This window comes from Canis lupus, chromosome 11, assembly GCF_011100685.1.
Source record: "Canis lupus familiaris isolate Mischka breed German Shepherd chromosome 11, alternate assembly UU_Cfam_GSD_1.0, whole genome shotgun sequence".
Lineage (NCBI taxonomy): Eukaryota > Metazoa > Chordata > Mammalia > Carnivora > Canidae > Canis > Canis lupus.
The window spans coordinates 65,394,187-65,409,682 of NC_049232.1; the positions used below are offsets into that span (position 1 = coordinate 65,394,187).

Here is a 15,496-nt window from a genome sequence, read left to right on the forward strand (position 1 = left end):
AGATCAAGCCCCCTGTCCAGCTCCACGCTGAGTGAGGAACCTGCTTTAAATTCTCTCTCCTTCTCCTTCTGCCTCGTACCCATTCTATTTCCCTTTCTCTCTCTGTCTCTCTCTTTCAAGAATAAGTAAATAAATTCAATCTGCTTAAAAAAAAATCTTCAAAAAGGAATTGGTGAGGCTCCTCCTGAAGGACACTGAGGGAACGAAACCATATTAGGATTATAAACTCAGATGCCATCAGAGACCAGACTTACATTAGTGAGTGACATCAACCCACAAGTAAACTGAGAATGTGGTGGAGCAGTTAAATCTCTTCTAAAACAGTGATAATAGTGACTCAGCTCTTGGCAGTTGCTGCTTTGTAGAGCTATAGATACTGGGCCTGGTTTCACCAGTCTTCTAACTTTTTTCAAGAAAAACTAGATGTTTAATGTTCATGTGCATTCTCATAAGTTTAAATATTGATAACTACGTAGGGGCCCTGGCTGGCTTAGTCAGTAGAGCATGCGACTCTTGATCTCAGGTTGTAAGTTGGAGCCCCACGTTGAATATAGAGATTACTTAAAGATAAAATCGTCAAAAAGAATGAATGAATGAATAAATAAATAAAGATAACTAAATCATTTTAAACAATAACACTGTTGATGTACCTGACTAGCTCAGTCATAAGAGTGTGCGACTCAATCTTGGGGTTGTGGGTGTGAGCCCCACATTGGGGGTAGAGGTTGCTTAAATAAGAAAAACTTTAAAAATTAAAACAACAGTGCTTTGCAGATGAAGTAAAGCATGCCTGAAAGCCTGAAGGGTCATCATTCTTAACTTCTGGGCTGATGAACACCCTGAGAACCTTTATGAAATTTTCAGGGAACTCTTTTACAAATATTCTCTCCTATGCACTTCTACTTGATTCAAGTGGGTTTTTTGAATGGCTGGGTGAACTCCCACAGGTCACCTGACACCATCACAGCCCCCCAAGGGGAGGAGAGGAAGCTCTGCTGGCAGGACGCCCAGAACTCAGAGCGGAAATGTAACATCCTGGATGCCTGGTCAGGGAAGGCCCCATTCAGAGGAAAGGAGCAGTACTGGCAATCAGATTGCCCAAAGAGAAAACCTCCTCCTCCCAGATGGTTAGGTATTTCTATCTGGGTCTCCTCAGCCCAAGCATAGTGCCTGGCAAACAGCAGAAATTCAAGGAATGAGGTTGGGGTGGGGAGTGAAATGGCCATTACATTTCTGAAAAATAACAATGATGATGATATGGAAGACAGATCTGAGTTGGGGGACTCAGCCTGAATTGGTGCACATGCAGTGGGGCTGGAAGGGAGGCATGTGGTGGGAAAGGCATAGCAGAGACCAGCTTCTTTGTGTCTCCAAGGGCCATGCTCCCCTATGCCCTCTGTCCAATGGTACTCTTTTCACAGCCAAGATAGGGAAAGTCAAGCACTCTAGCTGGTTGGTTGACCCTCCAAAGAGCCCAAAGACCTTGAATATGCCTCAAACATCACCTGTTATTTTCATTATTAATCTACATCTCCTCTGCATAGCAACTAAATCCAAGATGGCAGTTTGGGCTTTTATTTAATTTTATGCCATTATTATTTAGGGACTAAATATCCAATAATCTTTCCAGCCTAGTAAAATCAGGATAGCAAAACTAATAATTAGGATGTCATAGAGAATATAACAGAATCTTTCATTGGATTTGGGGAGAAGCCCCTCTGAATGGTAATATCCACAAATTAATTTGAGAGTAAACCAGGTTTTAAGCTGGTAGTTCTCTAACCTTTGAGGAGGGAACCTGTTTGTGAACAGTCTCTTGACTTCATTGCAAGTAGCATGGTTACCTAAAAAGGCTTTGATATCTGAGGACCGGTTCAGGCCAGCCAAAACAAACCATTTTCGAAATTGGTTTGGGCCTCAGAGTCTCATAAAATTCATTTTAAGCAGTGTACCATGATCTTTTTTTTGCTCTCCTTTTCATGCATTTGGAATTTGCTATTCCCTTCACATACAGAGAGATGCTTAAAATGCACCTTTGAAAATAGAGCAGGAGATGAAACACCCAGTTCTCAATCCCCTCTCGGAGGCTGTGACAGACGAAGGCTGTTTTCTCCTTAAGGGGAGGTCCAAGACTCCTCAGTGTACAGTAATGGCTTAAAAACTGCAGCTTCTGGGCAGCCCCGGTAGCGCAGTGGTTTAGTGCCACATGCAGCCCAGGGTGTGATCCTGGAGACCCGGGATCGAGTCCCACGTCAGGCTCCCTGCATGGAGCCTGCTTCTCCCTCTCCCTGTGTCTGCCTCTCTCTATCTCTCTCTCTGTGTGTCTCAAATAAATAAATAAAATTAAAAAAAAAAAAAGGAGAGGTCTTGCATCTTTAAAAAAAAAAAAAAAAAAACTGCAGCTTCATGTCCAGATATGCACGTGTGTGCATGCACATGCGGGTTTGTGCATGAGTTATGCATGAGTGCATATGTGGGTCCACGAGTGTGCATGCATGTGCATACACAGAGCATATGCATGTGGCAGGCAGGTACCCGTGTGTGCATACCTTCTCAGTCTCAGGAGGGGTGTTCCTTCTTGCCCTTCTCACCCAGGGCACCTTGGTTAGCACAGGTGATTAGCAACAGCATACTGGAGCATGAGCACTGAACTTGGAGAGCTTCAGATCCCAGGTCTGCTTCTTACTTTGTGTTCTTGGGCAAATTATTTACCTTTCAGCTATCTGGAAAATGAGGATAATAATAGTGCCTTCTCCATTTGGTGCTTTTGATTGCTGGTGAGATAATATATGTTAAATATAGCACAAATGAAGAACACATAATAACCGCTCAAAAGCTGATAGCTGCCATTATTATTTTTGTTGTTATTCCTTCTTACACCGTGCTTGAAGGGAGAGAGTCAGGTGGAATCAGTAAATGACTTTCCAGCTTCGGGTACTCTTAAGTTTTCACCTCTTCACCGATGCATGATTGCCTTTTCAATCACCCAAAGTTTTTCCCGGCGTTTTTTTGTGGGCTGCCAAAACCCAAGGTGATACTCAGAGGCACTAGGTGCTTTCATTGTCTTAATCCTCTTCCATTATTCAAACATTCTGATGGTCAGGTCACTGTTCTGCAGAACTGGAATGCATGGGATCCCACAAGACCAAGATTGAGCGCTCCCTGCTCATCCTAGCTGCCCCCAGAGAGGCTTCTGCAAACCCTAAGTAATTGTTTGCTGAACTGCATGGGATTGGGTTTGGTGCTGGCTGCATATTTTTCTCAGGGTCCCACCATAAAACCTTTGTTTGATGTGTGCATTGTGAGCTCAGAAGCCAGCTCGAACCGGAACCTCAGGGAAGACAATTTCCCCCTCTTGAATCTTGATTTTTTTTCAATATGTCCTCCAGTTTCCTGCTCTCCTATCTCAGAAAATGAAAGAAATACTCATCTTTTGGGTGGTAATAAGGTGTACTGGTTAAGAAAATAGCCTCTGAGATCAGAGCACTTAGATTAAGTATTGGTTCCCTTACTTAATAGTTCAGTTTTCAGTCCTTTGAGCCTCAGTTTCTCATCTGTAAAGTGGGGTTAGTATTGTACCTGCCTCATGTACCTGTATTGTATGAGGATTGAATGTGATGTTACACATAAAGATAAAGCATTTGACCCATAGTACATCTCCAGGGCAGTTTAGTTGTCATGCCTGGTTTTATTGTGTCCATGTTGGAGGGACAACAAAGGGGTCAAGAAGCCATGGAGGGGGGCACACTGGTCAAGAAAGACACTGAGGTTTTTCTTTGTGCATCTTTGAGCAACCTGAACATCTGCCCCTGGGAAGAACCCAGAGAGGTGTCCCTTACCCAGGAATGTACAGGTGGGGAAAGGGGTTCACTGACCTCTGGATGAGTTTGAGGAAAATAACTGCTCATCTAAGAGGTGGACCTTTTCTTTCCCAATGGTGTCTTCTCAAAGAGAGGAACCAAGAAAGGGGAAATTGCCCTTGCCGCCATGGCTTCTGGAGGCCCCGGGGCCTGGCACTTCCATCTGTCCCATGAAAGAGAATGCTAGGTCTCAGGCTCAAGGATGAGCTTCCACCTGAAGGGGCTGGGCCGGGCTGGGCTGGGGCCACATCCTGCCTCGCTCCTCCAGCCCCTGGCAGGACTCTCCCTCCAGAGGAAGCAGGCCCCATCAGCTTATCCTTGGGTGGGGTTTCCCAAAGCCAAGTGTTTAAAGGCAAATCATTGTTCTGCAGTTCCGCTAAGCTTTAATAACCACCCTTCTGAGAACTCCTTCGAGAACCAAGTGAGATTTTTAAAACCCAAGAATAGCCAAAGGCAATTACCAGAAGAGAAATATCTGAGTGAGTCTCTGTCCTGACACACTTGGTGCAGAGACTTGGGTGAAGAAGAGAGAGGTGGGACCCAGGCCCCTAACCCCATTCTTTTCATTATGATCAAACTAAATGCTCTCATAGTGGGTGGATCTTTTGTTTGCAAAATGGGGTTGACCGAATTTGGGCCCCAGGAAGAATCCTAGTCTAGGAAATCAGGCAATCTCGTCTCTTCCGGTCCCAGCTCAGCAACTTCCTGGGAGATGCTCCCATTCCTTTCTGTCTCAGGTCTCAGTTCTCTCTTGGAAACACAGAAGGCTGGACTCTAGACTTCCCTGCAGGTCTGGGGCTGTGTGTGGGTCAGTGGGTTGATGAGGGCTGAGGCATAGGGGTAACGAGGAGAACAGCCAGGACGGATAGGAAGGTTGGCCACGTCTGAGCAGGGTCCATACACTAAAGTCCCCACAAACAAAAGGGACCCTCTCCTGGCATTTGAGGACTCTGCTGTGTCCCCTGTTCTCTCCTTAAGCCAAGTGACATAGGTCCATTGACTGGACTCCCTTTTCTCCAATCTGTTTGTGGCTCAGCTGTTCTTAAGACATTCCGGCTATATAATCAGCATGACCTGAGGTGGTGGTAAGGAAGATGCCAAAGAAGAGGTCACGTAGAGGCTAAGGACATTGTAGAGGAGCTTTCTATCCTGATGAGAAAGCAGCTCAGTCAGCTCCAGGCCCCTTCTGACTCCAGTTCAATTTGGGGAACATTTAATGAGCCTCTGCTACATGCTGGCCCTCACTGCACTGACTGAGGGTGAGGTGGGGCTGGTGAATGGATGGCCCCAACTTCAGTGCTCAGGTCCTTAGGGGGCCTGGCTGGCTCAGTCAGTGGAACATGCAACTCTTGGTCTTGGGCTTATAAATTAAAGCCCCACATGGGGTGTGGAGATTACTCAAAGTCCTCAGAGTCCCACCACCCATATGTTTTATGTCTGATAACTATACCTCCACATGCTCCCTATCTCTAGATTTGCTGGCAAGTGACTAGGGCCACAAGGCCTTGCCTGGTTTAAGGGAAGGATAGGACCAATGACAGCCTGTTTGTTTCTTTAGCATCTAGAGCAACAGTGCTGCTATTTCTAATGCCCTCCATATCCTTTCCCTCAGCATTCCCCATCTTCTCTTTTCTCACCCCATGCCCTACCCTAAAGCTCTGATCTCTCTGGCTGCCCAAAACTCACACTTCTCATTTAACAGACACCTGGGGAGGCTAACTGGGTATCAGGCCCAGTCGCTGCCCCCAAGTACTTACAAGCTAGTTGATAAGCACCCACTCAGGTATCATCGATGAGCCAATGCTGTCAGCCAGACACACTTAAGGGCTTTCCCTGCTCAGGCACCAATGAGTGCCCTAAAGAGCAGAGCTATGAATTCATAGTGGAGGGAGAAGGCCGCGATGTCACTCTGGACACCTCACCAAGGAGCTGCCACTATACAGCAAGGCTGAGTACTGGCATCACCTGTGTTTTTAACTTATATGAATTCAAGTATATATTTCTAGCTAAAATAATGAGAGAAAAATAGGCATTTAAAAAGTATCAGAGATTATGACTGACATTCCAGTCTGTGTGCCTGTCAGACCCTACTGGTTGCTTGTCTGATAGCCATCAATCAACCTGTCCCCCTTCTTTCTTGCTGGCCACAATCCTGTTTTGTTCCTTTGTTCATCCTCCGAGTGGTTGTGTATTAAGAGAATGCTGACCCAGGGAAGGCCTGACTCGGTAGTAAATCCTGATTAATTAGCTCCAAGCCAATTTTGAGAATTCCATTTGCATATTCCACAGCTGGTTTAGAGATAGACTAATGCTACATTTTTGACCAGTGAGATTTTGGGCTATGTTGGGAGGGTGCTTTTGTGGAAGTGTATTTACTCCTCCCTTTTCCTGCCTCTGGATGTTTTCATGACACATAGAACTGCTATGTCCATCTTGGGACCATGGAAGAAGGTCAAGAGAATGGCAGAGGTCAAACTGAGACAAAGAGGCCCTGAGGCCATGGATCCGTTGAATCAGCCAACAACGTCTGGTGCCACACTACCTTGGGACTTCTTGTTCCATGAGCCACTCCTCTGTTGTTTAATCATCTATGAAGTAGGCTTTCTGTTACCTGCAGCCAAAAGCACTCTAAATGGTACACTCTAGTGTGGGGATGATAAGGCAAGTGTTCCTCTGCTGTCACCCAGCTGGTCTTTTCTTCTACCTCTCCATCTGAGTATCTCCAAACCCTGAGAAATTCTGCAGTTTCCAGATCTCTATTTTTTGTACAACGTGATCCTTAGCACAAGCCAACAGCATCATCTGGTACTTAACAAAGGAAACGGACTGTTCCGAAGCTGGAACAAAAAGTGGCTCTGTTGGGTTTTCTGAAGGATGGTGCTATTTTGGACTATATGGGAGATTTAAGGAATTTTCAAGAGTGGTTTTGACTCTTCAGGATGAGGTCTTTTGTCTTTAGAACGTAAATCCTCCATGAGATACAACTAACCTATGCAATAAGCTCTGGGCATAATGGAAACAGGGTGGTTCAAAAAAGTAAAAGGTATGGATCATTATAGCCTGGTTGCAGAGACAAAATTTAAATGAGAGGATTGATTTAGGCAATAGAGCACAGATTTACCTAAAAACTCTCTATGATGAGAACTGGAAGTTGATGAGGAAGGCAAGTCTGGAAGAGCTACGTCCTCTCCTCAGGCTGGGCTAGGTTATGCTACTGTAATACACAACTCCCAATCCCCATGTCTCAAAACAATAAAGGTTTAGTTCTCACTCATCCTACATGGCCATTGTGGCTTGGCTCTGTCTCTGCTTTGTGTTATTCTCACTCTGGGACTCAGGCTAACAGAATCACACTATCTAGAACATTACCACGCACCATGGTAGAGGAGAAGGTGCTCTGGAGGGCCCTGCATCAGCAATTACATGCTCCTGCCTAGAAGTGATAGATGCCACTGCTGCCCACACTCATCAGCTAGAACTAGTCACATGGCCACCAATTCTAAGGAGGCCAGGAAGTGAAATTCTGTTATGTGTGCACAAGAGGAAGGAACTAGAAATATTTGGTGAGCATCACTAATGATCCACTTTGCCCAACAATCTAAAATCCGTGTGGACAGATGACCTAGAGCAAAAGTCCACTCTCTTGTACATAAGGGTCTGTATCGACTTGTCTTTCTTTCTTACTCTGCTTTTACCTAGCAATGCACAGTGGTCCTGGGGGGTCTAGGTATAGCCAGCACCCTCCTGTACAGTGCCACCCTCTCCCTCTAGGTCTCTGATCTTTTCTTTTTTACTTTTATTATTTTTTAGTACTACCCAGAATCAGAAATAAGGAAATCATCCAGTATTCTCTGCAGTTCCATTGATTGCTTCCCCAACAAGCCTTCTTAGCAGCTTGTCCTCTTCTCTGTTCAGTCTGGTCCTGTTTCCCTTTGTTCAAACACAAAAGATGTGTTGTCTGCAGCTTACTATGCTCAGGCTCTCATGGCTGCCGTGCTACCATCTCAAATCCTCCATCTTGCAGATCCTCATGTGTGCCCTTGGCTTCTCCAGCCAGGCCTGGAGCTCAGCCTCCTTTCTTCTGCTTGTGCTACTCTGTCAACTGCATATGTGCTATTCCCAGCAGGAATCAAAGAGGGAGGCCATGCCAGTTAATGGAGTGCATCCTGTGCATGGAGACCAGAGATGTGGGTGCTAGGGAACTGGAAACTTGGGCTAATGGATTTCTTCATCTGACTGTGGGCTAAGTGAGGAGATGTATAAAAAGCAACAATTGGTTGGCTGATTTTACTTATTCCTGAAAGATTGTTATACAAGTGTCCCTAATGGGGAATTTATAAGCATATCTCAGCTATAAGTAGACAGGTCTCAATTTTTCCCACTACTCGGAAATGTAAGCCTGTTCTCTTTTTGGAGAAAGATGTTATTTTAATCTAGAGATTATAGAAATAATATAAAATATGCTTTCTCTTCTCAAAGAAATTATAAATAAGAACTTGAGAACAGGGAAAGAGGACAAAAGAGAAAAAAGTTATTTGGAAGTAGAGTGTGTAGAAGTATAATATGTAAAATAGTATATATAAGTATAAATATATATAATTATCAATTATCAAAATTCTTTGGTCCAATTCTTTATATAGGTTCGTCCCCTGAAATCAGAGGTGATTGTGCTTACATAACTGACTAATAATAGAAATGCATCAGTCTAGAATGTGTTGTCTTTTGCAATTATATATCTGACCTGTGAAATGTTTGTGCTATTGTTTTAAATACTGACCTTAGTTGAGTGGAAATTCATCTCAGGAACTTGGACATAACAGCAGATGTTGACAGTCATTGATAAAACCCTAGAGCGGAAGGATCTCAAACAAGCATTCCAAGCTATCCCCCTGCCTATTTGTGGTGCAATGCACTTACACGTTGGTCTTATGGAAATCACCATTGTGGAAACAGTAGTGGCATTTTTACATGCATGAGCATCCTCCTACTAAGAAACATCAATCATCTTGCTTCTCCAAGTCCTCAGGATGGGAGGGTCTGCTGCCCTTTGGTGTTCAAATAAAATTTACCTAAGGTTCTGTTGTATATATTCATGTCTAATACCCTATCCCAGATTCTTATCAACATGTCCTCCTTAGATTCTACTTTTTACAGGGAGCTCCTATGTGCACATGGCCATTCTCTTCTCTCCATCCGGAGATCCTCATTCTGTTTCTACAAAATAACACCAACACAAGACACTTACATAGAACAGATCTTCACTCTGTCTCCATTTGAGACTGAGGGGAGCATCATGTCGTGAGACGGCACTATAAAAAATTATAAATTGATGTTTAAACATCTTGGTTCTTCTCAAAAGTCCTTTTTATTGCCCTTGGAAATTCTTACTGCCAATTCTCATCCCAGCATCTTTCAGGTTCTCTCCTTCTTCTAAATGGACCTCTTTCTTTTTTTCCTACTTCCATGATATGGAGCCCATCATACCCAAAACTCAGTTCTCTTTCTGGAAGGAATTTTGCCTCTGGCATTTAAAATATCATTTTCCTGCCCTCACAACTTCTTGTTAGGATTAATAACATTTTAAAATTGAAATGTTGGGTCTATTTCCTCTTACTCTTTCCATCAAATGATAGGTCATCTAAGTTAAACTGTTGTCTTCAGGTACCTGGCTGGCTCAGTTGGTAGAGCGTGCAATGCTTGATCTCGGTGTAGTGAGCTCAAGCCCCACATTGAGTGTACAGCCTACTTAAATAATATATATATGTGAAGAGAGAGAGGGAGAGATGCGAATCAGTATTTGCAACTGAAATTTCTATGCAGGAAAGGGAATTACATTTGAATAAAGATAAAAGTGGTTTATCCAAAATGACTTTCATGTATAATTTTGCTTATGGAGTATATCTATTAGTTACTATTACAATAATGCTGCTTGACATTTCATCCCCAAACTCAATAGCTTTTATTGTAATGCATGTGCAGCTGGGCTAGGGTTTGATTGATCAAGACTTGACTTAGCTCTAAGATGCTGATGGGGGTGTCCAGGTTTGTTCCCCATGACTCCTAGTCCCTTGCAGGCCAACTGGAGCATGTCCTCCTTATGCTATAGTGCATTTCAAACCTTTGATTGTGTTATATCCACTAAGATCCCACTGGCCAGAGCAAACATCAGTGAGCAGGGAAGAAAACTTCTCCAACAGTGGGAAAAGAGGGGAATGAATATTTGCTGAACGATAATTCAAACTATGCCATTAAGTAAATTTCATATAATTGTCCATCATGCCCAACATCTGTATCTCTCTGCCAGCCAGATCTGACAGGTGCCAACAGTGGCTTAAACCAAGAGGGGCTCTTAGTCTGTTGGATGCAAGGTGTGTCAGGGAAATAATCCATTCATGTTAGGAGCAAAGATGGCTTTCCCAGAAAAATGCATTTAAGAAAAAGCTGACAACCTCCTTACAGCAATTTCCCTAGAGGAAACTGTAGGGCAGCTCATGAAACTGACCCAATTTCTACAACCTAGTGAGAGACAACTATTTGCACCTTGCAATAAATTGAGTGCATGGGTCTTAAGCAATCCATTGTGCATATGTCATTTAAAATGAGGCTCTCCAGGATCCAGGTTATAAAATAATGTAATTGATGCTAAAATATTAAAATTTAATTAATCTGATATTAGTTTCTTAAAAATGTCATGCAAAAATTGTTTCTGCTTCACCATCTGGTTTGTCCAATTGGTCTCTACAGAAATGCTGGAGTATAACAATCTTTCTTATACATATCTCTGGTTTTTTGATTTAGGACAAAAGCTGGTAAAGTATCTTATTTTATTTTTTATTTTTTATTTTTTTGGTAAAGTATCTTTTAAAAAATTATTGTATTGTTTTTATTGCATGAATACAAATTGGCACAAAAATCATTATGATACCACGCACAAAAATATATAGAATACTCTAATGAATATTTTGTGTATCTACAACTTAAGAAATAATTTTCCACTACCACACAATTTGTTTAATGATAACAGTATTGAGCAAGTGATGATGATAGCAAAATCACTACATAATATATTGAAAACTGGCATCACTGTTTTACAAAGCAATATGGGAACACATGCCATTAGCCTTAAAAGTATGCATACTTTTTGCCTAGGAGTCCTATTGAAGGATATTATTTGTGAGAAGAAAAGCATTTAGACAAAGAGGTACTCATTTTAGCATTATCTACACAGATGAGAAATTAGAAGTGACCTAAATATCCAACATTTTAGAAATAGTTAAGTAATGGTATACCAACTCAATGGATAATTATAGAATCAGTTAAATTGAAAATCTGAATATTGCTTAGCAAAATGTTTTTTTTTATTGTGGTAAAATATACATAAGATAAAACTCACATTGTAACCATTTTGAAGTGTATAGTTCTGTACATTAAATACAATCACAGTGTGATGCAACCATCCTCACTGTCCATCTGCTATAATACATCTTAGGGGCCAAATCTAGCCCAGTGGCTGTTTTTGTAAAGTTTTATTGGAACTTCGCCATGCCCGTTTGTTTACGTGTGGTCTGTTGGCTGTTTCAGTGGCAGCTTGAGAAGTTGCAACGGAAATGGCATGACCACAAAGCCTAAAATATTTACTGTGTGGCACAGAAAATGTTTGCCAATCCTGACTTAACATAATGCTAGATAATTGAAGTTTTTGAATTTGGGCTATTCACACAGGATTCCAGGATGAATATTGTCCTTGAGTTACCCTTAGACAAAATTATTTGTTAAGGCAATCAGCAGTGTAAGCAAATACCACGAAGCTAATTTTAACCTATTTAAGAAAACAATCTTTTTAATACTTTAGGCTATGAGCATTCATATCCCAGCAGGAAGTTATTATACCCATTATAAAATTTGTTTCTACTGGTTAAAGTAGTCCCTTAAAAACTTTACTAAGTATTGTGTTTTTAGCTTTTAAGAAGATGACTTTATCTGCAATAAATGCGTTTTTAAAAATATACTTGTCATTACTTCAAACATTTCTCTAATATAGACCATTCCACCTGGATTCACACACATAACTGCATCTGAACCGGTACAGTTTGACTGTATTGTATTCATGGGTATTTCTGAACACCAACCCCGGATCTCCTTTTCGAGGTGAAGAGAGCAAAACCCTGTATCTTGCCATGTGTCTACTCTTGGAGATCACCTGACAGTTTAAGAAAAAAGGAATACAAATCTTTATCAAGACTTGAGGAGAAAACAAATATAGATTTTAAAAGTGAATATAACCCCTCAATCATTTCCAGTATGTGTGTGGAATCTAGGGCAGTGAATAATCTGGAGTCAGCTCTATAGATGTGTGCATTTCTATGTCCCAGGATTCACTGTGAGCCCCCCAAAAAAGAGCTCAGTATGAGGGCTGGATTCTGGAAGAGTTCATTCCAACCTCTTCTCCACTCTGGACTGAGCATGGAACTGTCTGCAGGACCATCCATTAGACAGTGGACTCCAAAGTTGGAGATTAAGTCAAAACATGGGAGGTATTGACTGGCCATACTTTTGAAAGGATGCTTTCCCAGAAACTGCCCCGCAGGTGTACTGGAGCGACATTGGTTTCCTTTATAACACACATGGAGTTGGAACCTGCAAAATGTTGGTTAGGTGGCTATCCATGTCAGCTGAATGCACTTGGCTCAAATTTCACTTTTTTGTTTGTTTTGTTTTCTCAGGAGTCGGGTGGGAGACTATGCTGCTAAAGGGAGATGAGGCAGTCTCAGATGCCACAGAAATATCCAATGCAGACATGACTATCAAGGTAAGAGATCCTTTCTTTAGTTTGGTTCTCAAAGTACGTCTCTAGAGGAAAACAAGCCTATGGCAGACTTCTAGGGACAAAATGAGCACCGTCCCTCAACCTGCTGGGTTTCTCTCTCTATATTCATTGGAGCCTCCGTGAGTCAGCTAGATGTAAGATTTTCTGAAATTTGGCATCTGGATTAGGAAACCACCTAAAAGCTAGAATCCAAGGTGCGAATTCCAATGGGCTTGTTGCAGGGTCTCCAGAGAATATCTGCATGTAGGTTGTCTGCAAGTGGTAACCCCATGGGCACAGTAGAGCAAATCTGAGAATAATAGGCTGAGAAACCAGGCCCCACTGTGCATTGTGAAGAAAGGTCAGAGAGGCATAGAGTAGCTTTGATCTTGACTCAAGATTTCCAGTGATACCAGTGGGAAGGCAGCATGTGGCCCACTCCAGCTGGAACACCAGTGGCCAAAAGCTTACAAAATGAGTCATCTGGAAACCAACCTAATTATCACTGTTCAAATTAATTGCATGAGTTTATAATCATTGCCTAGATTAAGGAATCCATAGCAAAATTTATCAGATTCAACCGCTTCCCCTCTATTAATAGATTAGACACAAAGGAATGGTTCTTCCTTCTTGAAATTCTGTTTATGTTTCAATTAACAGAAGCTGGGAGCTGGAGGGCTTTCTAACATTTTTTGCTTGAATGATTAGAGTTTAAATCTAGGCAACTTGCAAACTTTTCATTGAAAAACCAAAAGTAGTATCCCACCATTTTTCTAAGTAAGCTCTAGGCCCAACATGGGGCTTGAACTTATGATCCCAAGATCAAAAGTCACATGCTCCACTGATAAGCAGCCAGGTACCCCAAGTGGTATCCCTTTTTATATTGAGATTTACCTAGAGATATTCCATTCCTGGATTTATTAGTAGAGGTTGTACAAAAGAATATACAGGATGAATTTATTCTAGTTTTCCTTTGTAATGTGGAGGCTGGACTTATGTTATCTATGTTTAAAATGTTAGAGCAAACAAAAATGCCACAATCAAATTAAATGAGAGATGGGATAGTAGCCTGAGTGGTCAAAAAAGTCAACTAATCTAAACAATAACGATTCAGCACTGAACGTTCATTTGCTTATAATTATAATGTTTAGCTGAAATTGCAAGACAATAATGTAGATTCAATGGTGCATTAGTGTCTCACTGGCTATTATTGCAAAGACAGAAATTTGTGTCTATGACCGCATTGGACAGAGAGAGAGAGACAGGTGGATGAACTTGATGGACGCAGATTTGCCCTTTTGGAGTCTGTCGTCCTTTGAAGTATGTGTTCCTAAAATGTGTTGCTAGTGAGCTGCAGATGTAGTGTAGACATTTAAATGATCAGAAAGACTAGAGTTTGTTTTGTAAAAGCAAATGGCGTATTCCGGTAGAAGCAAGTCTTGGCCAACTCCCATTTTTGTAAGGTTGCTGCTTAATCAGTCTGCTGATCCTTGGAACCAGGATCCTGAGTAAGTTGTATTTGGGTCTTGCCAGTTTAGATGCCGGTCTTGATCTCTCTTTCTCTTCTCTTTAATAAACAACTGGGAATGTGTAACAGAGGATTTTTAGTTCTCTGTTGAACTGAACCTGCTCTGAAGACTGGACACCATACACTTTAAAAAGTTAAACAAAACAGAAGTATATTTAAATATACCAGTAAATTCCTACAAATAAGGTTAAGTTCCTCTATTAATACCAATTGCTTCTCACTAAAGAATTTGTGAAACCTCTGGTGGATATAACATAGGGAACTACTTCTGTTTAGATCTTCGCCTTTGGTTTTCCCAATTATACAGCAATCACTAATTTTTTTTTTTCTGTCTGACTTATTTCACTTAGCATCATACCCTCTAGGTCCATCCATGTTGTCACAAATGGCAAGATCTCAACCTTTTTTATGACTGAGTAATATTCCATTATATATATTTCTTTATCCATTCATCTAGTGGTGAACACTTACCACTGTTCACTAGAAGAAAAGGGCACTCATATTTCAGTATAGCATCTATGTTACACCTTATTCTGTTTTGCTACATGTCTAGACATTGGTTTTTTAAAAAAGGGATGGATTGGTATTTTCTAAAACTTGTGTGACTCTGAGAATCACCTGCAGCAGTATATAAAAAACAACAGTAAAAATACAGAGTTTTTTGGGGAAAACATTGTCTCAGCATACAGCTAAAGCTGTATGGCTCCATGAACCCTGTCACTGCTCCTGGATCTCCGGTTTCCAACTAGCATGAGAAAGGATTTCCTTCTTCAAAACCCTTTGATTCCATTCCTTTTGAACACTGACCAAGGCCCAGGCATCTCCTCCTGGCTTTCCATATTTCCTTACTCTAACTGCAATTTTGTTTCTGGCTTTGTCTTCCACTCTGTCTTTCTGTACGCATCCTTGCCTTCTCTACCCAGCCTATTTGTAGCCAGAGCGATCCTTTCAAAAGGCCAACAGGATGACATCTCTCCGCTTCAGCCCTGCTGGCCTTCCCATTGCCTTGAGCACCTAAACCAAACTCCAGCAGGTGCTCTGCTGTTTAAAACCCTGTGACTTTTATTCACTGCCTCCTTGGTCTTTCTCCCCCTCTCTCCCTCTTTCTCTCCCAACCTAGTTAACTTCTCTTTGTATTCTTGGGCTCAAATATTATCTCCTCACATAGCACCACTTTCTGATCAATCTTAATTGTTAACATGCTTTCGCTGAACCTAGTACTCCTCTGAGCCAGTCACATGAATACCCACAGATGTCAACGTGTAACGTGTAGGCTCCTCTCCTGGAATGTGATTCCTAGAG

General features: G+C 41.8%; 1 protein-coding gene across 8 annotated transcripts in view; it reads left to right on the forward strand.

Moving 5' to 3' along the window:
* The window catches only part of PALM2AKAP2 (PALM2 and AKAP2 fusion), a 331,098-nt gene that overhangs the window by 188,062 nt on the left and 127,540 nt on the right, over window positions 1-15,496 (forward strand). For all 8 annotated transcript variants that reach the window (XM_038553069.1, XM_038553072.1, XM_038553070.1 and 5 more), the window contains one exon: window positions 12,584-12,669. In XM_038553069.1, the coding sequence (XP_038408997.1) occupies window positions 12,584-12,669 (86 nt within the window). The remainder of the gene's footprint in view (window positions 1-12,583; window positions 12,670-15,496) is intronic.